This window comes from Cnephaeus nilssonii, assembly GCF_951640355.1.
Source record: "Cnephaeus nilssonii genome assembly, chromosome: 14".
NCBI classification, from domain to species: domain Eukaryota; kingdom Metazoa; phylum Chordata; class Mammalia; order Chiroptera; family Vespertilionidae; genus Cnephaeus; species Cnephaeus nilssonii.
The window spans coordinates 44,530,741-44,553,605 of record NC_137085.1 but is presented as its reverse complement, the minus strand read 5'-3'; the positions used below and the strand labels follow the sequence as shown (position 1 = coordinate 44,553,605).

Here is a 22,865-nt window from a genome sequence, read left to right as displayed (position 1 = left end):
AGTTCAGGGAAATGAGCCAGAGCTCTCTCTGTCCTGGAGCATTTTTCTATCCAGGAAGGGTGCTAAGAATGGCAGCTTTTGGCGAATTACACAAGTTGGGCTTCAGGGTCCTTCTGGTAACCACAATTACACACTGCGCCTTCTAGAGTATGTAGACAACACCTTGTAAGAGTAGTTTCCAGACCAAGGTATGCATTGGAGTCACTTTGGGAACTTCTCAGGGACACATCTTTCCTGCCTGGTCCCTTACTTCATCCTTAGGTAGCAGTCCGCTGACCAATCATTGTTGATGCTTTTCATTCATCTCTAAGGATACGGCTTTCTGATTCAGAAAACCAAGCTGAATCACATTATTGTTCCAAATGTAGGAACCCAATTTTTAAAAAATGACATGAGGACTGATAACCCAGCTCTTGGCTTCAGATGCGGTTTGGGAACAGAGGAGAATGAGGAGGCAGGCGGTTACAAGGAGAGTAACAAGAACTGGAGAGACAGTGGTCCTTTTGTTTCCATAACCTCTGCTTTCAACCTTGCAGTTACATTTCTGCTAACAGTTTTGTAAGTGGTAGTAGGGGGATGGGCAACTCTAGTTGCCTACATGAAGGAAAATTTGATGTCTGTTATGGATGTCCCCGAATGAGAGAAACATGAGGCTGGGATAGGGACATTTGAGGAGGGCAGGCAGAAATTGTGATGATCTGAACCAATTGGCCATTTCTAGTCCTTTCATAATGTTTTTGGTGGCAGACGGGAGGATAGAAATAGAGGAAAGGGAAAAGGGAAAGAGTGATCAAAGAGCAGTTTTATGAAGTTTAAGCTGTAAACTCTGGCAGGTCGGTCTGTGTTTCCTTAAAGGCATAGTGAAAGGGCACCGAGATTCTGCCCATTGTTTTCGGCTGTACCTGCAGACGCTGGCCACACACTTGCTCTCTCCCCTTCCCCTCCCCGCACAGTACTTCCATATTTCCCAGTGTGGAGCCAAATGGAGCTCATATTTGAATAAAGAGGAAAATTGACTTCATGTCTCTTCCAGTTTATTTTGGATTTGCCACCTAAGTGCTACTTTTCACCTCCTAAAATCCAAATCAATTGCAAAAGTGGGGAGGATGGTGGAGCAGGGGGCACCCCTGCCCAGCCAGTGTGGTTTCCCTTAGGCTGGTCACTGTATTCCCAAGACGCTAGTTTAGTTTTGGCTTTGATTGAACTTTCTGGGGTAGTATTTCATCGGCTCTTTTCTTGGAATGTCTTTCCCCCCTCAGAAGAGAGCTTTTGTGGAGCAGTTTTTATTTTTTCTGATACTGACAAGATAAATGGGCTCCCTCAGAGTTGAGCTCAGAATTCAGATTTATCTATACTTATTTTTCATATTCTGTATTTTGGTTAATTTTAGGTCTATTTTGGATTAAAATAGATAGGTAGGTGTATTACATGAAAAGGGGGTTAAAATTAGGACCATGGTTGTATGTGTAAAGAATAAAATGTTTGCAGTGCTTAGCATTCTCACTTAGTTTACATTACAAAGATGTGTTGGATTTTATTTGAATTTCAGTAATAATTTTGCTTCTATATGCTTTCCAAATGCATGTAAAGTAGCTAGTCATTTTTGTTACCTAAAATCTGGACTACAGTAAACAGGGCAGCATCTAGCCTATAGGGCACCTTTGTGCAAATTAGGGAAGGTGCCCTCAGTGGGAATACACAGGAAAGGGAGGCTGGTGGATGGCCTCTTTGTGAGAAGACAAGGGCACCTCTTCCTCCAGGAAGATGCCAGTCCTTGCCAGGCCTCCTGGCTTGCTGAGAGGAGCTGAGGATATTCCACCCCCACTTACCGGCCTATTACAAGGTAGCCTGAGGTTACAGACCCTTGTACTTGGCTCTCCTCTGTTACACTGTACAGTATTGGGGTTTTGAAGGGAAGTGTAATCAGAAACCTTCTCCAATACTGAGATGTTTTGTAAACAAAGGCAGGGGATGATCTTTAATTTATAATCATAACAGATCTGAATTGCTCCACAATTCCTGGGAGGCAAGAATGTCACATTTCATTGTATGGACATTCTTGTAGTGTATGGATCATTGTATGGATCAAACTATTTCTAACTCAGCCACCCCTGTCTGACTTGGCAAGAAGCTCAGTAGTGGCCATTTGGGGCCCCCACCTCTTTCCAGATTATCTATGACAGCTCGCAGGGCATGGAAAGGGTGCATATGTCCGGGGAAGAGTACAGGTCTCTGTGGTTGCCTTCACCTCTGCGTGTTATCCTCACCATCTGTCTGGGGCATTTATTATCAGTTTAAGGCAAAATCTGATCAGCTGGCTTAGGTTTTGCCCTATGCTATGTCTCAGTCACTGGTCAGACTATGATTTGGCTGCCTATAGGTCAGGGACCCACTCCTGGTCCAATCAGCTATGGCCTTAGAGTGAAGTCATGTGATAGAAACAAGGCAACCTAGTATTTATCTAGAGCAAAGAATTTATAGGCACGGTAGTGGGCAACCTTAGAGCAGTGGTTCTGGAAGTGTGGTCCTTGGACCAGCAGCATCTGCACCACCTGGAACCTGTTAGAAATGCATTCTTGGGCTCTACCCCAGATCTCCCGAATCAGGGGCTTAAGGGGAGGGGGCCAGCTGTCTGCATTTTATTAGATCTCCGAGATGGTTCCATTGCACGCTCAAGTGTGAGAACCATTACCTTAGTTTAAGCAAGCAACACATAGATTAAAAATGAATGTTTGAGTGAAATCATGAGAGAGAGACAGTTCGGCTTTAACCAAAGTGGGAGTGTTGCTGCAGGTTGCCCCTAAGGATCAGGAGAAAGTGGTGTTTGCTATAAATCCTGATTTTATGGATGCCAGAATATCAGTGTTTTCTGGTGTTGAATGATCTGCATTCTCTGGATTGTAGTACCTGCCCCAAGTCACGAGCTAGGATAAGTACTGTCATCCCCACCCCTCCTTCCCACAGGACACTTTCCTGACCCTCCCAATGCACACTCCCAATGCAGGCTCTCACCACAAAGTCTGACAAATCTTACTTAATAAGTGATTGTGTCTCTGGTTAGGGTTCTGTTTTTCTCCAAAAAAATCAGTTAACTATTTACTTCGAGTCTTGTGACATTCAGGTCATTTACACCTCTCCTGTCTATTGCTGGTCAGGGTAAGGAGTTCACTTTGTTAGGGCTTTGTTATTGTGGATCCAGTTTACATGAACATGGATTCAAACAACAATCACATGAAGCAAGAGATAAGATGGGAAAGAAAGTGAAAGGAGAAACCTTGGTCCTTCCAGGGGATATAAGGAGGCTAAAACCTAATACAGAGCTGGGATTAGGGTAAGGTGAGCAGGGCATAAAATTTAAGGGGGCGCCAAAATTCAGTAAGCAAGATAAATATCTTAATACAATATTTTTTAAAATAAAAATCAATGCAAAAAAAATCCACATTAAACAAAGTATCAAAAATTTAAATGCAGGCCCCAATTCCCTCTTTAGCCTGGCATTTAATAAACAAGGTGACAGCAGCAAAATTCATCCAACCTTGTAGCCATGAGGACTGTTGAATGGACATATTGCCAACTTGGTTTGTTGCAGGATGAGCACTCACTGGTCCCTACAACTGAGTGTAGAAAAGCTATGTGAGGCACTCTAAGAAGTACTGGAATTAGAAAAAAGATACTCTATTCCTAATTGAAGTCCCTACTAGTTGACTTCCTTTGTTCACAAAGAATCATCTTAGAACTTCCAAAGCATTCATGTAACTGGGAATGCTCCTATTCCCACCATGCACCTGTTCTTGGTCAGTGGGGATGGCTAGTCAGGCCTGTCCTCTACTGTAGGCTTGTCTGGCACAGTGGGATGATGAGACTACCATTTCTCCTTCCCCTTCCCTTAGACTCATTTATTTGCCATTTTTCTATCACTCACGGGTCTCAGAATCAGAACTGTGCAATGGAAGAACAGCATAGGAGGCATCACTATGTTCTTATCCCAGTTTAGCCACTGAACACATGTGACCCTGGGCCATTCATGTCTCCTCTTTAGACTGGGTTTCCTCATCTGTGACTGGAAGGAATCAAACAAGACCATTCCCTGTTCCTCTCTGCTGCTCAAGCTTTGTGCTTTCCATTACACCTGAGAAACTTCACATTCACAGGCTTCTCTCTTTTTTAAAAAAAATATATTTTTATTGATTTCAGAGGAAGAGAGAGATAGAAACATCAATGATAAGAGAGAATCATTGATCAGCTGCCTCTTACATACTGGGGATCGAGCCCACAACGGGGGAACGTGCCTTGACCAGGAATCAGACCATGACCTCCTGGTTCATAGGTCGAGCTCAACCACTGAGTCATGCCAGCTGGGCAGGCTTCTCATTTTTTAACTCCTCTTCTCACTCCTCATTCTGAGAGCCTTTCTAATGCCTCAGAGAAATTAACTTCCCCTCTCTCTTTTCCATAATATATGGTTGATGATATGAGAGAAGTATCTAGGATTCACATGTATCAAAGCTGTGATTTCTAAAGAAAAACATAACAGTAAAGATCCACTACTCTGACCCTTCTATTTACCGAGAGTGCCCTTCATGAATGGCCACGGAAGAATCTAGCTGCCTCATCATTTTCCATTCATCAAACTGATATAGCATCAGTTTATTCCACCAATATTCATTGAATACCTTCTAAGGCACTTTCTAAGCCCTAAATTCGACAGAGTTCCTGCCCTCATGGTGTGACCATTTATTCTATATATACATGTATATGGATGGGTAAAAGTAGACTCATGGTTGTTTATAAGGAAAAAGACATGCAAGTTATGATTATTACAATAGCTTTAGTAACTCAAAAGAATGTCACAATGAAACTGTAAACCTACATTTGTTCACCCCTGTATTTACACACTCAGGCAAGAAAAAAATACCTCACTTTATGATCCTTAAATTAATTATGATTTTCCGCTCCCATTTCGCAAAGCTGGCAACAATTCAATCTTGGGCATTTTTAGGAACCCCTCCCAGAACTCCTCAGGGTCATACAAATATCTAGAGTCATTCTGGGTTCCTGGAAAATGGCCCAGTGGATCTCACTAGTGCTCAGTCCATGGTGAACATCTCTGATGTCCTTCTTCCCAAACACTCATGGTCCCCTGAGGGCATATGGCTCCACAGCTTCTGTGCCAGGTTCACCTGGGGCTCTTGGCTCAGGGTGTGAGTTCCTGTGCTCAAGGTCTTCCTCATATAAAGTTTTCAAAATGTGCTTCCTTTTCTTCGATTTGCATAATACCCATCAAAGCCTTCCCCTCTGACATGATTAGGACAAGGGGCAAGTGCTTGGTTCACTAATCCTGAAAGAGCGTTATAAGAGGTCATTAAAGGCATACATACTTTAACCATTATATTTTTAGCACAAATTATTAAATGAATACTCATTTGTCAATCTTTTAATTTTGGTCCAAGACCTTTTCTTTGAACATGAGCATACTGTTTGGTTGTGATTTTTTTTAAAGATTTTCATTCATAATTCATTATCTGTAATGCTCACCTTTAATTTCTTAAAAAACACACACATTTTTATTAACTTCAGAGAGAGAGGGAGAGAGAGAGAGAGAGATAGAAACATCAATAATGAGAGAGGATCATTGATTGGCTGCCTCCTGCATGCCCCACCCTGGGGATTGAGCCTGCAACCCTGGCATGTGCCCTGACTGGGAATTGAATCTTGACCTCCTGGTTCATAGGTCAATGCTCAACCACTGAGACACACAAGCCAGGCCATCTTTAATTTCTTTATAGTCAGTGGGAACTTACTTGTGAAGTTATATGAGGAAAGAATTGTTTATATTTTTTATTTCTCCCAAATATATTATAGTATCTAATTTGACAGGATTAGCTAATGCCCATTACCTAATTCTTTCCAAAATATTCAACTTAATTTATCTAGAAAAAACCTCTTCCTATTTATATTTACTAGTACATTTTACTGGTTTACATATAATTGAATAATTGCATAGTCTAAATAACAAGCACAATAGACATTAACTGACTCCTGGTAGACTCATAACTTTTCTGCTGGAGGCAGAAATTATTGAACAAGTTAGAGAGCTCAGAGAACTCCTTCAACTTCCATTGCCTAATGAATTAAATCCTTCACCTTCACTCTGGCAGTTTAGCTCCCTCCAAACAAAGTTTGCTCAGTTATCATTCAGGATGGTCTGTGTCTACACTCCGCTCAGGACACACTGTGCTAATTGTACCCTGGGCATTTGCTGGTGCTCTTGTTTGATGAGAAGGTATGCATTTCCTACATCCCTGTATCTGTTAGGTATAGGTGAGAAAACTCCCCCACCACGCTCCAAAATTACAGGTTTTGTTTTCCTCAATATGGTATCTTTTTTCTTCCTTTATGCCAGCATTTCCCAAGCTTCTGTTAAATCAGTATCTCTACTTAGGATTTGTCTTTAAATGGACTCACTTTGTTTTCACTTAAATCTATTTACCACAGAAAATTGTATCAGTGCTCTACAAGGAAAAACACATTATCCCTTGATAAATAAAAGGGCACCATAAAAAGGAATTCAATAAAAACATACAATGTATCACCTCCTAACTAGGTAACCCTTGCCTTAGGTATGTTCTGTATTGGTAAAGTGTACAGAATTGCCAGCAAAGTTTCTCCTTGATGAAATTAGGAGGATTGAAGAAGAATGGAGAATAGAGTGACTTTCTCATTGTTTTGTAAGTCACACCATGTCCATGCACCACCTAAAATAGTCTCCTGTACCCACTAAAATCATCTTGAATGATACATGTTCCGCACTTTGGAAAACAATGCCTTATTCCTGTGAAATAATAAGCAGTTAACGGGCAAGAAGTGATTCTTATTCTTCATCATATCTTCGTCATTCCTAGAATCTATTTCTTAGGCCTCTAAACCACCCTACCTCCTTCTAGGGGTCCCTGAGGAGCCTCAGGGACCACTGTGTTATTTCATGAGAGAAATGAGCAGTTCTTTCTGCAGCGCTAGCCAGTGGATTAGCCTATCTTCTTTGACATCTCAAGATAGTAGGTTCTTCAGGCCCATGGTCTTAGGACAGAGAACGGTTGTTTTTCCTCAAGCTTGGGTGTGTGTGTTGGGGGCGGAGGGGGGTGCACACGTAGGGGAGGGAGGATAGCAGAGGAAGACATGTTTTTGGAGTTCCCTACGTCACAAAGCTCTGTTCATGAAATGCTCCAGTGCTCTGGAGGTTGAGTTGTGCAGTTTCCTATCTTAGGTCAGTGTTTCTGGGAGTTGGCTAAGACTTTGGAGATAATCTTCTCCCCCTCCTCCCCTGCCCACTCCAACCTCCTTGCCTGAAAAAGGAAACTAAGGCCCAGAGAACAGGTGTCCTACCCATGATGGCGCTGCCAGTCAGTTGATAATTAGAATCACACCTAGATGTTTGAAATCCAACTCCATCACTGCGGCTCTCCTGTGACTGACCTGAGTTGTTCAAAGATTGTCTTCCTCCTTTTCCAGGCAGTGCTGAGCCCTCTGATAGCCATCGCACTGAAAATATCCCAGATTCACGAGAGAACCGGTCGGAGGGGTCCCACCGTCATAACCTGAAGGAAGAAACCATGACTCACCAGGCCCAAAGGAGAGCGCTCTGCAGGAGACATGTCACCCACGCCTTCTTGCTAATCTGTTTGTGCCTCTTATGACTTTGGAAAAAAAACCAAAATATAATTTGCTGGTGGGTGGTGGGAAAAGAAAAAAATCTGTTTTGTTTGGGTTTTGGTCAGTTCCTCCCAATGTGATGGGGTCTTCAATTGTCTTTTAAAGCTATCATTTGTCCTTGGTATGTTAGCACACAAAGGAACCTCCCCTTTTGAGAAAGAGTAAGTGGGCTATGAAACTGTTGATCACAACATCTGGGCATTGGTGGTGCCAGGTGAGAAAAGGTTCTGAAATGTAATGGACGAGAGTCCAGTGCCAGAATTGAGCAGACCCCAAGCCACAGATACCCTTGGGCAGACCTAAGAAGACCCTCCTCAGCATGGAGGAGGATTTAGCTTTTCATCCAAGGTCAGCTTTTCCATTAGGGAATTTGTAGAACTCCCAATAGTTCACCTTATCCCACCAACCACCTGATGACCCGCTTTCCCACCTTCCCATCTCCAAAGTCCCTGTGCCACCTTCTCTCACATCTTCTAAAGCTTTCTTACACATCACAATGGCACACCATCAACAAAACATATCAAAGGGTGTTCGCTCTTATTTTGTAGATATTATTTTAGCTATTGAGCTGGCTGCATTCCTTCAATTTCAGCCATTCATTATGCAGGTGGGAAATCATTTTTTGGCAGGACTCTGCAAATGAGTGTTTAAAATTTTTCAGGCCCTTCCTTGATTACATCACGGAGGGTAATACATGGGTTTATACTCATTCCTCCTGGGAAGACAAAATATCACCACGTCTGCTATCTCTGATGTTTTCTCTGCTATCTTATCTCCCAATAAGCGCCCATTTTGATGCACTTGTTTGGACACCGTTCAGCTCTTACTTATAATGGCTGTAAAAGGAGACAAGGAAATGCTGTGAAAGTAGGAAATGAAGTGGATGCTGGAAGCAAACCTTACTGGTGTGGTGGTACAGTTAGGGGCCTGATGAGATGTAGGTCAGAGCGGGGACCCCTGCTGGAGAGCATAGGGTCACAGCTGGCTGGCTGTGCCCAGAAAAAGGGTACCACAGCCTCAGCAGCCTCCCTCTGATTCAGCCAGGACACTCGGTGCACGGGACCTGTTTGCATATGTTTTGCTTCCTTGGGAACGGCACTCTCACTTATTGTGTCATTTGCACAGATGACGTGGTGTGCTTTGACTGTTAAGCCATTTGTTATTGCTGTAGTTAGGATTAGTGAAAGCAGGGAAATTCCCACCACTAAGGTATTTGTTTCTATTTTCTATCTATGCCTGTCAGAAACTTGCAAGGACATTTAGTTTCCAATAAAAAAAGGAATTCTTTATTTCAACCTTATGCAAAGATTGTGGAATTTTGCTTATTTGTTTGTTTTGCCATTTGAGAAACCCCCGTAGTGGTCACTATTCTGATAAGTCTGCCTTTCAGAACACTAGCAAGGGCTGGTTTTCATTATCATGACTTTAGGAATTTATTAAATAAATGGAACAGAAGAAAAGACAGATGAATTGCTCAAAACTGCCTCTGGGAGTGAGCAGAAACTGAAATGGCATTTGAGCTTTCATTGTAAGTATCTTCACTTCAAAATAATAGGAGGGTGGCTTTGGGCTAACAGTCTAAAGCACTAGTTCTGAAATTCAGCAACAGAATACAATTTGCCTTATAGCTTTGGTTCTCAATGTTTTTAAAGTGATGGTCCATGATGGCCTTTTATCCACTACTCAGCTCCGTTTTGGTCAGCACAATTAGTACATTCTTAGGCTTGGCTGCTGGTAAGAAAATATTTATTTTTCCTCAAGTTGCTACTTTTAATCATCTCTAACTTTCCATGTTCAAATGCAAATTAATCTTCATTTTAAAATTCTACTTCTTTATTTCTCTACAGAGTCATGTGTGTCCAGCAGCCCAACTATATATTCATTCATCTAGCAAACAAGGATTCAACAACTCTATGCAGAGTCCTGGTTTTGGTGCAGCAAGGAGATGTATAAAATGTTATTCCTGCTCCTGTGAGTTTGTGATTTGGAGACAGGAGGCTATGACAAAGAATCGGATAGACATGAATGTTACGGTAGAGGCACAGGCAACGTGCTGTGGAAATTCATAGATTGACTCAGAGAAGGAAGGACTCGGCACTTGAGGGGTTTCCCAAAGAGTGAGTTTCCTGAGACTTGTAACCATTTACATAATTTCACCAGGGGTAACCATAGCAAGAACAAAGTCAAGGAGTTGAGAGGTGGGAGGGCTGGAGAGTAGGCTTGCTTTGGGTCTAGTGAGAGGTTGGCTTAGATGCGTGGGGTTGAAGCAGACACAGTGTTACAAATATCAGGTAGAGCAATGCTTGGGCCCAGCGATGGAAAGCAGCAGCTGCACAGCCACCTGTGTTTACAGAGCTGCTCAGCGAGGGTGCAAAGGGAAGGTCCTGCAGTGGCTCTAGGATGCAGCCTCTCTCTGCAACCTGCTGGCATCACATTGCCAAGGTATTGTATCTCCTTTACCTGAAACCCAGGCTTCTATTGCTGAGCTATGCATACATGTCCTCTTGCCTTATCCTCAAAGAGTGAGAGACAAGAGGTCACTCCTCTACACATAATGTGCATTAGGCTCTTAAAGACGGAGCTCTAGCCCTTAGTTTTTCTTAAGAGCAAATGACTGGAGAAATCCAAGAAGTTTGTGGGGACCACAGGAGACAATCATAGAAGAGACACAGAGTCTGGCAAATGCAAGGGCCACTCTTGTAATGGGCTAATATTAAGGGTTCACTCACAACACCATGCAACTCCAGAGCAGTGACAGCAACGCTCTGTAACAGTATATACTATATTGCAACACGTGGTTCCCAACCAGGCCAGTAGGGGTTTGGAAATGTGTGTATACATTCCAGGTAGGTGTTTAATGGAAAGGGACTAAGGATGCTAAACATCCTGCCCGGTGTCACTCCATCCTTTAGAACAAAAAGTTGTTTTGCCCCATCCGTGATTCTTGAGTTTATTAGTTGACTTTGAAAATGGGTAGGCAGCCATTACTAAAAAGAGATCGTTTATCAAATCTCACTGATCCAAAGCGCAGCTTCCATCCACAGTATTCACGGGACAGATAGCATTGCATGACACTGTAGGCCGAAGGGGTTGGACATGGTGGGAAGGCTTTCTGCACAGGGAGCCTCAGACTAATGACCAGTCCCATGGTGACGCCCTGGGCTGACAGCTGGCTGCACTGCGCCAGTGCTCTCTGCAGGTAATACAGGCAGTGACGGGTAATGGTTGGGGACTTCTCACTGGCCAGCTGTGGGTCAGTGTAAGGCATGGATTCACTTTGCTGGCAACATCCATCAGCCATGGCAGGTCTGGGGAATTTGAAGAGCACCTGGGGGCATGGGTAGTAACCTGACAGATGACTCCATTTTATTGCTTGGTCAGGCACTGGCTATTCTCAAAACATATGGCCACTGGACACTGATATCCCAGCCACCAGCCTTGAGATCATTTCCATTCCTGAGTGGAGAAGGGTCTGAAAAATCTCACACCTTTGCAAATGATGTAACTGCCAGTAAATCAGTCTACAACAGTTACAACTGGTCCTTCAACAGTTACAAACAGCAAGAGATTATCTGAGGCGTCAGAGCTTAGCAGCATGCCTGCGCCACTCCAACCAGCTGGAGGCCTTATCAGTGGGCCCGGCTCTGCAGCTGACAGCCCACCTGGTATGTGAAGCAGCCCGAGTTGCCAAGGAGCATTTTAGGATCCAGTGAGGATATGCACTATAAACCCATGTCTTTATCATATTTCCATGCCTTTTAGCACCTAGTATGTGCCCTGCAATGTATGTAGGTGAACTGGAGAGATACCTCACCAAGTACTATGTGTTTAAGTAGAATCCTGAAGGATTGTCACTAAAAGGACTTGCGAGTTTTTTGCATGGAGTGTTTAAAATCCCTACACTACATCACATGTATGCAAAAGATGCAGCATGAACTATTCTATAACTTACCTTATGCTCACCTTCTGGGGTGGGAGATACTTAAACTTACTATTCAGGGAGACATTATAAGATTAAAATACTGGAGAGCCATCACCTCTGAATACTTCCCTTTCCCAGTGACCCGTGAGATTATCATTCACATTTGAGAAGAGGGAACAAGCAAAGACACTCTGCTTAGAGGTTTGCCTCTTGTCCACTTTCTCACCTATCATTCACGGAGTCAGGGTTCTCAATCCATCTCCATTAATTTTATCATAAGCTTATGGAGGAAGAGGGGATACAATGTCTGTTTCCCTGAGTAAATCCTTCTGGGGTGGCCAATGAATTCTTACTAACCACACGGACACTTGTCTGACTGGCCCAGTGGGTTTTAACTGCTGGGCCTTTCAAAGGTGGGCTTTGTTTTGTGTAACACCCATGTTCTTGATACTTGCTTCAGAATACATATGTGTGTTTTTTAAAGTCAATAAATGCCTGTTAGTAGTATTTCTTTTCATAAAGCACCTGCCTAATTTCCTGAATCAATAGTTTTTCTCAGTAATGTTTGGTTTTGCGAAGAGATTTACTCATTTGGATGCTGTGTTAGTTCCACATAGATAATGAAACTTTGACTTACGTTCCTCTATTTATTTTTCCCCCTGATACAAAACAGTGGCAAAAAAGGGAAAGTTTAAGTACAAAATTTTATTACAGTAAAGAGATTAAAACAATTTTCTTATGTAAACCAACATTAACATTTGTTTCACAGGACTACCAGTAGTTGGAAAAACCATCTATTACAATTGCACGCTCTGGCTGAAAGCCCAGCGATAGAGCTTGTTCAGGTCAGTGAGTGTGCTCAGACCCCAGGGAAAATTTCAGGACTATTGGCTCAGTAGAGGGATAAAAAGAGACAATGAGACAATTGCATTGCTTACAAATGATCACCTTCCTGTTTGACAACCTGCATATCCAGTTGTGACCTTGATGTCAAGAATTCAAATCACAGATGCCCAAGTTCATATATGGCCCAGGATTTCCTTTTATGTGGCTTCCTGTGTATTTTTCAGCAATAACAGGGAAGAGAAGGCCAAGGGGCCCCATCCCATCTCGATACCCCTCTTCCTCCTTGAAAGATCTTCATCTTTCCTATCACTGTCCAAATCCTCCTGTGCCCATTCACCAACTGCTGCCTGTTAACCACTAGGAATCATCTTTCATCATCAGTATGATGATCAGATGAAAGGAAACTACACCAAGAGGTGAGGGCCAAGCTCCTGGGCAGAAAACCTGGAGGCCTTGTTAACATTTTAAAGGAGAATCCAGCAGATGAACTCGAAAGCAACCTCTGCTGCCTTTCCAGGGGCTTGAAAGTATTGTTCCACTTCCTGTTAGGGCCCACTTTCTGAAGGGGGAGAGAAGTCCAAACTGCTCTCTGTGAGGAGGGAAGTAAGACCAGATAAATAGCATAAAAATTGGAAGTATATGCATCCCCCTCTATGGACCTTCCTTCATCCTCCTGGAAATAACTATGTTATTGGAAAAGTTTCTTAACTTCTCAAAGCCTCAGTTTATGCATGTGTAGAATGGGAATAACCATAGCACACATCTCTGAAGGCAATAAGGAGGGCTAAATAAAAAGCACAGAAAGTTCATAGCACAGATCATGCCATAGAAAAAGGATTCCATAATTGTTAGCTATCAACCCCAGCGTAAATCCTTCACTCGATAGAGGGGGAACCTGAGGCCCAGAGAGAGGAAGATCCTTGTCCAAGCTCTAAAGCATCAGGTTGCATGTCTTTCCCTGCCATCCGACTTGTCCCCTTACAGTAAAACAAAATATAATGAAGCTGACAAGATTTCTTAGAGACTCAAGATCTCAGGGTGCTCTTGCATGGGGTCACGGACATGGCTTTTCCTCCCACAATCCCTTGCCTGCTTTTATTTTTAGCAGCTGTGTCCCAGGAGAGGCCGTCCTGGGGCCAGAGAGCTCCCCCTGCTTCAGCACTCTTGGCTTTGCCTCTGGGCATCTTTCCATGTTGTTGCTGCCACCGCCCCGTCCACTGCAGACTCGGCATAGGATGGTGGTGCCTCTCGGTGAGCACCACTTGCCACCTCAAATCCAAGGTCCATCTCTGTGTACAGAGGTGGCGGGACATCCATGGCCTCTCCCTCTGCAGGACAGGTTTGCTTTCCAGCATCCAGACTTTCTTCATAAGCAGGAGGGTAAAAATCTGGCCTGAGGAACAAAATGCCACAAACATGTACAGGTTATTCAAGTGGTTTAGGCCAGAGAGGCACCTGTCTGCCTCTCAGATCACTCTGTGCGAAGTGAAACTGTTAAGAAACATTGATTTGGAAACAGATGTATTTCTTCCCTGGCATCACCAGTTTTTAAAAAACATGTCGCTCTCCCAGCCGAGCTCTCTTTCTCAGCCATAAGATGTGGGTCTCTGTAGTCACACTTTCCCCAGTGGGTTATTCCAGGCTATCCCCTCTCTCTTACTTGCTGGAACCAAGACTTTGAGAGTGAGATCCTTAGCAGGGGTAGGGAACATGAGGGCCTGAACTGTGGACCTTCTCTACCCAATTATTCAGTCCATTCACATCCTATCTCCATTCACACACATCGTCTTCTAATCATTTGCACTCACAGTCTCAGATCCTCACAGCCAATAAAATAATGAATGTAAACCAGCTCCATGAAGTTCCCTGAACTATATCAGATGCTTGTCTCTTTCCCATCACTCAAGACTCGGCAGCTAGTTAAAAGAAAAACAACTAATTTCCCAAGCGATTTCAACTGAGAACTTTATGTAGATTTCAGTTGCAACTTTTCCCATACCATCCGACCAATGGCTAACAGAACCATTCATGCCCGAGCTGGTAATCTTGCCCAGTGTTGCTAATTGCTGAATCCTTCCAGCTTCTCTATTATGAATGGGATTGGGGGTGGCATGGAGGTGAAGAAGAGAGAGGGTGAGCTTGGTTGAGTTGTGTATTTATAGAGTGAATTCTTCCAGTGCCTACAGGGAATGTTTGTGATATGTAACCACAACAGAACAGGGACTGCCATTTGTAGGCACAGCTCCCTTCCAAATGTGACCAGGCCCAAGGCCAAATGGCTGAAGCCACTGTCTACTGTACAGCCCACATCTCAGCCTTCACTCAGAATAGCCACGGCTGTGTCATGGGGCACATGTGTTAAGACACTTGAAGACAATAAGGTGAGCCGTTCCCTAAAGCTGCCGTCCCAACCTTTCGGACCTCACAGACCACCGGTGGGCAACCGCTCCCCTAAAGCGATTTGAGAGGCTCCAGGATGACTGCTGCCTGCCCCCCAAGTCCCATTCACCTCTCCCAATCCTCCTCACCCCCAGCAGTTTCATTCCCAGTGCCCTGGATTCTACCACTGCAAGCCCATTTGCTTTTAACTCCTCGACCTGGGTACCCATTTGAATGCAAATGCTTCTGGGAAATGTAACTTCCCATGGCTGCCTTGCTAGCCATTTTGACTGAGCTGAGCATCTACTAGATGCAGTAGGAAGAGACAATAAACAGGGGGCGTCGTGCTGTCTATAACTTAAGGCATTTCTGCACAGTGATGTTATGTATGTATTAACAAATTTAAGGTACACCCAAAAGGTAATCAATTACTCTTATCAGGAATTTCATACTCTGGAGGCAATTATCTAACATTTATGCAAAATAAAATCAGCATTCTAGATGCATCTTCTAAAATCACTTCAGTTATCTCAACATTTTATCAAACCCAGAGTCCTTGCTGGTAAGTATAATAAACATCGGAAATGGGTTTGGATTATTATAATTAGTATCATTAATTAGCATAATAATGTCAAAAATCAAGTCATGGGTAAAAGTGCACTACTTACTCAAAATACACGGAGTAGCAAAATATACAGAGTAGCTAAAGTATTTTAGATGAAGAGGGTAAAATAATTTATGGAGTCTTGCAGCCTGTACCTTAAGGATGATGCCTGATGTTTTATCCCTAAATGGTCCTGTGGTCAGCCAAGAATTAGGAGGTTTGGGGTTGTCTGATACTAAACATGAGGTTAACTGAAATATTTTAATGTGGTAAAATATATAACATAAAATTTACCACCTTGGCCACTGTGCAGTTCGTGACACTAAGTACATTCCCATTGTTGTGCAACCATCACCACTATTATCTCCCAAACTGAAGTCCCATGCCCATTAAACAGTTACTCCCCATCCCCCCGCCTCCTGCCCCTGACAGCCACTGTTCTACTTTTTGTCAATGAATTTGACTTCTCTAGATACTTTATATAAGTGAAATCATATATATTTGTATTTTTGTGTCTGGTTTATGTCACTTAGCATAATGTCTTAAAGGTTCATGGTGTAGCATGTGTCAGAATTCCTTACTTCTTAAGGCTGAAAAAAATACTCTATTGCATGTATACACCACATTTTGTCGATCCATTCATTCACTGATGGCCTAGGTTGTTTCTTCCTTTTGTCTAGTGTGAAGAATGCGGCTATGGATATTGGTGTAGATATAGCTGTTCAAATCCCTGCTTTCAATTCTTCTGTTTGTATACCCAGAAGTGGAATTGCTGGGTCAAATAGTAATTCTGTGTTTAATGTTTTGAGGAACCTCCATATCATTTCCCACAGTGGCTGCACCACTTTACATTCCTACCAGCAGTGCACTAGGTTTCCAGTTTCTCCACACCCTTGCTGACACTTGGGTTTTCTTTTTTTCTTTTTTGCGGGGGGGGGGGGGGGGGGGGCGGGCGGTTCTTTTTAATAATAGCCATCCTAATGGGTGCACTGTGCCAAGGTTATCTGAATCTTACCTCTGGAATATAATTGCTTTCCCTCAAATGAATCTTTCATGCAAAGTATGATCACAATACCTAAAGGGTTACTAAGCTGGGACTTCACTGAGTTCCTAATGCAGGACTGATTTTATGCCTGCTTTCTCCCTTGCTGTGCGGCAGAGTTAGGCTCTGGACTTGCTTTCCTTATAACCTGGTTGTGTCGGGCCTCTTAAATTGGCTTAGGTGGGTTTTCAATGTGTGTGTGGGGAGAGGGAGGGGGAGGCGGCAGGAGATGGCGTCTCTGATATAAATTCCCTACTTCATGGTTTTCCCCAGAGACAGCACCATTATTCTTAATAACTAACCCCAGAGTAATCCCCTGATGATAACACTTTGGTTCTAGACATACAGCCCATGAGACATGTCAAGTGCTCCACAGTGGGGTTAGAGTCACTCAGCTTTTCCAGAACTCAGCCCCATCTCAACCCTCATCTGTCCTCTGGCTTATCAGCACATACCTGTCCACTGTGGCTGGGGCCACGGCTCCCTGAGCAAGATGTGGTCTGAGCACATGGCTGAACATCGCTTTGCTTTCACTCGCCTGGCGGTAGGTGCTCCAGAAAATCCCACTCAGAAGGATCACAAACCCCAGAGGCAGAAGCAAATAGGCCAGGATCAGGTTCCACCGACAGTTGAACGTGGAGCCTGAGGAGATGAAGAAGGCCCCCAGGCAGATGATGAGAAAGCCTGTCAGAAGGGCAAAGGCACAGAGGACTGCACTGGTTCTGTTCCGCATCCCTCCTCCTCGGGAACCGGCTCCCTGACCCTGCCACTCCCCTGCTTCCCCCGCTCAGAGAGAATGCTCTCATTAGCCAGCTTGTAGCTTTATATTCTCTGGGACCAATTGGCCTTTGGACAATTAAATGAAGCAGGCACTTAGAAGGTATTCATTAACCATTGAAAGTAACTATAATGTATGTTTGAGGATTAACCTAAAAACACAGCACTGTGTACTACAGGAAGGAGTGGCTTCTCATAGCTGCCTTGTTCTTCTGAGCTGGAGAGGACCTCTGCTGACCCCAGTTATTTGAGGAGAGGTCTCCCATCATTGATTACAAGTACACTGGTGTCTTAATCCACACAGTGGGTAATTCCCCACAAATGCTAGAGAAATTAGCATTCCTTGATGAACTATCTTCTTTGTGGTTTAGCAGGAAGTCCCTGATTTCTTATTTCTTTCTCTGTACTAAAAAGGCTTTCTAAAAAGGCTCTGAACATGTTTGTCTTACCTCTCTCACTGACTCTCCCTTTATTGCCTTTGTACTATGATATTGAAAAAAATTCCAAGAGAAAATCCCACGGGGTGAACTCCCTGATTCCTTCTCTGCTGACAAGCAGGAGGGGAAGAGTGCTGGAGAGGAGAATTGTAATAGACAGAGCTTTGGGAATTGGGAGGGATTTCTGTGGGTAGTTGTAAGAGGTGATGATCTGGTGACTTCTGCTCTGATTCTGATTTAGTATCTTTCCCATTGTTGGTGTCCAAATGTTGAGGGTCACTTCTGCTTATCACATAGGTGTTGGATAAAAATATTTTGCTTATTGCCCAACCACTGGCCACCATTCTTGGCTTAGAGAAATGTTTGAACCAAATCCCACCCATCCTGCTAAAAAAAAAAAAAAAAGCCACAGGCATTTGACAAAAGTGCATTCCCTGAAATATATAGCATGTTACCACCTCCACACAAAACAAATAAATACTTGTGAGAAGCTCTGCCTAGTCAAACCGCACCCTCCCTCACACACATCTTAGGATCTCACAGAGCCTACTAACATACTAAAGGCTCTGAAAAGTCCTGTAATCTTCTTCCCCTCATAAAATATATATTTAAAAACTATGTTTTGATAGATACTGCTAAAAAATGTCTCCTGTCCTCTCCCCATACTGTTGCTCTATGTAGTGTTGCCTCAAAAAATCTTTCTAGAATCCACTTCTCTTTTTTTGTCCAGAACGTTTCTTCCATCTTGACTGTCTTTAGTTGCAGACACCCTATTCTAGACCTGGTTCATGCCCTCATTCTTTCATTTTTTATTTGATGTATGTCCCTGCCCAGGGGGGTCTCTGGGTCACTCCTGTCCAGAGAGATTATCTTCAGTTCCTCTTTGCTATTTCTCTACCCCCCTATTCCATTACCATTATTTTCCATTTACCTTCCAGTGGAGAAAGCAGTTCTTTGCACAATAAATATGTGTAAAATTAAAGACACTGGATAAAAAATGCTATAAGGTACGTCCCCATTCTACCTCCTAACGTCTACCTTTACTGCCTTCAAACCTTATACCCTGAACTACTTTCATCTTCTAGTCTTGATATTATCCTTGAAATCTTAAAACAACTGTTTCTCCCTCCTTCTCTAGTTGGTCTTGAGGTTGGCAAATTTCTAAGATGACCCCCAGGGATCCATGTCCTTTTGAGTGTGGGATGGACATGGTGGCTCAATTCTAACCAAAAGAATATGGCAAAGGTGATGGGTGTCACTTCCATGAATAGGTACAAAAGATTGTGACGTCTGTCTTGCTAGCATTGTCTTGCTAGCATTATCTCACTACCTCATAGCTTGCACCCTTGAGGAAGGAAGTTGCCATGTTGGAGAGGCCATAAGACAAAGAACTGAGGGCAGCTTCTGGCCAACAGTCAGTGAAAATTCTGAGGCCCTTAGTCCAGGAGCCGGTGAGGAACTGTATCCTGACAATGACCACGTGAATTTGGAATCAAATCCTTGCCCAGTTGAGCTTTGAGGTGACTGTAGCCTAAGCAACACGGTGATTGAGAGACCTTGAAGCCAAGCACTCAGCTAAGTCACACCCAGATTCCTCACACACGGTGTGCTGTTTTAAGCTGCCAAGTTTTGTGGCAATTTGCTAGGTAACTAATACAGTTCTTTAGGACTTGGAAACCACAAGACACAATCAATGTTAAATGTTTACACAGTGCCTGACACATAGAAAATGCCCTATCGAAGTTAGCTAGAATCATCCTCACCATTATTGTTACTTTTATTACTGTTGTAATTCCAAAAAACTGGGGAAGACCCAGGAAGTTGAGTGCCAAGAACAGGTAAATGGTAGGGCCCCAGAGATAAGTGTAGAGGAAGGAGGGACAGCACTCTATTAGAACTGCTCACCCAAAGGGTTGGGCTTCTTTGTTTTAGACCAAAACTGGGGGAGGGGTGAATCAGACTGGGCATTAGAACAAGTCAGACCTAGTTCCTGTGATCACAAGAATATTTGGGCAAGCAAGTCTCTGTACTTGCCCTCCTCTAGTTCCAATAAAGGATAAATAGTGCCTCATAGTTTGTCAGACAGATTCTTCATTTCCATATCCTTTAAGGAGGACCCTGTCATTCCAGAGCAGTGGGTTTTGTTGGTGGTAGGTTTTTATTTGTTTGTTTTGGTGAGAAACTGGGTAGGAAAGAGCAAGACCCAAGAGCTGGCAAGGGGATGAAAGGGAGTAGTGACTTTACATGAGATCCCTGAGCTCAGAATATTTAAGGAGTTTTTCTTGAATGAGGTGGGGCATCAAGGAGAATCATAGAAGAATCTGTAGTATATGAAGAGAGTAGATGAGAAAGGGGGAAAGAATCAATATAGAAATAGGAAGTATTGCTGGGAACCACCTGTCTCCTTCATGACAATGGTTGAGACATACCCGGAGATGATTAATGTTACAGTTATTTTTGCATGTTGTGTTTGTTTTATAAAATATATAAATTATTAAATAATAAGATTTTCTTACTGTGATTCAGCTTCAGTTTTGAACCACATACACCACTGTTGCATGACCATTATTCCCCTTTGATGCCTCAACAATGACCAAGGATAACTCAAACCAGTTGACTTGGAGTTTTAAATAATTTTTTTATTACTTGTGGTTTCCCTGTTGTTTGTGTTGCGGTATACCCACATTCCCCACAACTACTAGCAGTGAAAAGACTTTTTGAAAAGTAGAAAATGAAAGTAGATTTGTGCTTGCTTCAGTGACCTTGAAAGATCACAGACATTGAGAGAAGCACCCTGGTCTTCATCAGTCTTGAAGGGGCAGAAACCCAGGCAGAACAGCAGGCCAAAACCTCAGGGCTGGGAGAACAGAAAAGGAATCCAATAAAGAGCCAGCCAAACACCAAAAAGTCACCCTACAGAGTCTGTTTCAGGAGACCTGTGGGCTTTTGTCTGGGATTCCTTATGTTCTCCCCTATCTGCTGGGTGTGCCTTCACTCCCAGGCCAACTTTCCTACCCTCTTCCACCTCCTTACATACCCAGCACTGAGTGTGAGAATAAGGGGCCAGTAATATTGACTCCATTTAAAGGTGAAGAAACTGCAAAAGACAGAGCTTGATGATTCATTGAAGTTCATATAGACAGTGTGGGACTGATGGTGAATGGATACTCTGGGAGGAATATGGACAGAAGCCCACCTTCGATAGAGGAACATTCTGGGACCCATCAGAGGCCAAGCTAAAGTCCTCCTATCCCAACTCCCATCTCTTGAACAATAAACCCATCTGGGAAACGATGTTTTGCCTTTAAACCAGTTTATTTATTTATTGTCATCATTCTTAAAAAGTCACCAATCAGCAAAAGTGCCTGGCTTGGCAGTAGGCAGTAACATGTTATTTGGTTGACAGCCAAACTATCTTAACACATAATCACTCTTTCAACACTCTGTTCCTGTGAGCATGACCACCCCATGGGTGCTGTTCTGAACACGGAGCGAGCCGTGTTCCAAGCACTGTTCTGCCTTCCACGTTGGAGCCCCTGAAACCTCCCCCTCCTTTCAAACGCTCCCTTTGGTGTGTAAATGCCTTGGAACTTCTAACGGCCCTCTGCCCTGTCTTTGTTTGCTGGATGCTTGGCCCTTACCCTTCTCTTGAAAACAGGAAAAGTGTATTGCATTGGGTAAGAACTCAAGGGGGACTTTGGAAGGAAGCTAATGGTGTGTAGAAGCTGTTGCATAGGAGGGGCATGGGGCCAAGAGCTGAGGTTGAGTGGCCAGATTTCAGAAGGTCACTTTGCTTCAGGAAGTGAGGCTTTGTGGGAGATGGGGAAGGTGAGCGTGTGCGTAGCAAGCGATGTCAACAGGGTCTGGTGATTCCTGAGTGATTTCTGGATTAGCCTTTCACACGTATGGGTTCATTGAACACCGGCCATTTCCTCCTCTTTTCCTTCTTGTTTTCTCTGCTTTGGAAACTCCCCCTCCACTACTCACCACTACCACCTCTCCTTTTCCCCTCACTTACTCAAGGAGGCATTTTTAGGTTGACAGAGTACAGACAGCTTCTCAGAAAACGGGTAGCATTGTGAGGTAAGGTGATATTAGATACCACACAAGACTCACACTCACCCTTGAATGAACCTAGTGGGTCTTAAATAAGAAGACAAATTTTGTTCTTGAATACCTCGGCTTCCAATTTAATCCACAAATAAGCCAGAAGAGATTTAATTTCTTCTTGGATTCTTGGAAAACTGGAAGGAGACCATACTTCTGTGGCCACATTGGATCAGAGCAGAAGCCTCAAGCCAGGGCAGAATTGGACTGCCTGAGTTTACAGTAGTTGGCATGACTGCCAGTGACTTGTGAATATGAAGTAGGTTCTGTGTCCCACCTAAGGAAATTTTCTTCAACATTGATCTTCTATTTCCCACCTACAAATAAATCCTAATATGCATTCAGTAGTCTCATTGTTAGTAAGAGTGTAGAGTATCCTTGTCAAGTTTTTGTATGTATATTCTAGGATAAACCAAATAGGTTAATATTACAGAGCAACATTTTCAGCATGAGATGCACAGCAAAATCAAAGAAGATCTGTATCATCTGAAATTTTAGCTTAAAAATGCATGAGTTCATAATTTATTTTGCTTTTGCTGAAAATTGCATGTAATCTATCATTGAAAGGCTTTTAGAAGCAAGGACAGCCCAGAGCAATGAGCATTCATAGCATTCAGGTGGTGATCTCTGTCACCAGTTCCCACCCCAAAGCCAAGCATCTTTATAGAAATGGCTGACTCTAGGTCTCAGGCAGAAGAACTAGGAGACATAATTTTGAACCAGAAAGCAAGGAAACTAACAAAAACTCCACAAGTTATGCTAAGAGGTGTAGGAGCTAACCTGAAGGGCCACCTACTAGCCCAGGGTTTCTTATCCTCAACATTATTGATATTTTAAGCCAAATAATCCTTCGCAGTAGGGGCTTTCCTATGCATTATATGCTATTTAGTAGCAATCCTGACCTCTACCCATTAGATACCCAGTCATGGAAATAAAAAATATATCCAGTCATGGCTCAGTGGTTGAGCATCCACATATGAACCAGGAGGTCATGGTTCGATTCTCAGTCAGGGCATATGCCTGGGTTGCGGGCTTGATCCC

General features: G+C 43.3%; 2 protein-coding genes across 2 annotated transcripts in view; one reads left to right on the top strand and one right to left on the bottom strand.

Moving 5' to 3' along the window:
* PGM5 (phosphoglucomutase 5) overlaps positions 1 to 9,010 on the top strand; it is a 165,048-nt gene extending 156,038 nt beyond the window's left edge. Inside the window, exon 11 of the mRNA XM_079789899.1 lies at positions 7,510 to 9,010. Coding sequence (XP_079646025.1) covers positions 7,510 to 7,599 — 90 coding nt within the window. The 3' untranslated portion in view covers positions 7,600 to 9,010. The remainder of the gene's footprint in view (positions 1 to 7,509) is intronic.
* A 4,221-nt stretch (positions 9,011 to 13,231) lies between these two features.
* TMEM252 (transmembrane protein 252) lies at positions 13,232 to 17,251 on the bottom strand. Its single transcript, XM_079790966.1, has 2 exons — positions 16,959 to 17,251; positions 13,232 to 13,871 (listed from the first exon to the last, which is right to left on the bottom strand). The coding sequence occupies exons 1-2, from the start codon at positions 17,234 to 17,236 to the stop codon at positions 13,634 to 13,636; spliced, it is 516 nt and encodes a 171-aa protein (XP_079647092.1). The 5' UTR covers positions 17,237 to 17,251; the 3' UTR covers positions 13,232 to 13,633.
* Between the last annotated feature and the right edge of the window lie 5,614 nt (positions 17,252 to 22,865).

Bases quoted from the DNA above. Each gene is read 5' to 3' on its own strand.
- TMEM252 (XM_079790966.1), bottom strand. From the start codon at position 17,236: ATGCGGAACAGAACCAGTGCAGTCCTCTGTGCCTTTGCCCTTCTGACA. The intron at 13,872-16,958 runs GTATGTGCTGAT...TTTGTTCCTCAG, and splicing joins GCCCCAGCCACAGTGGACAG to GCCAGATTTTTACCCTCCTG.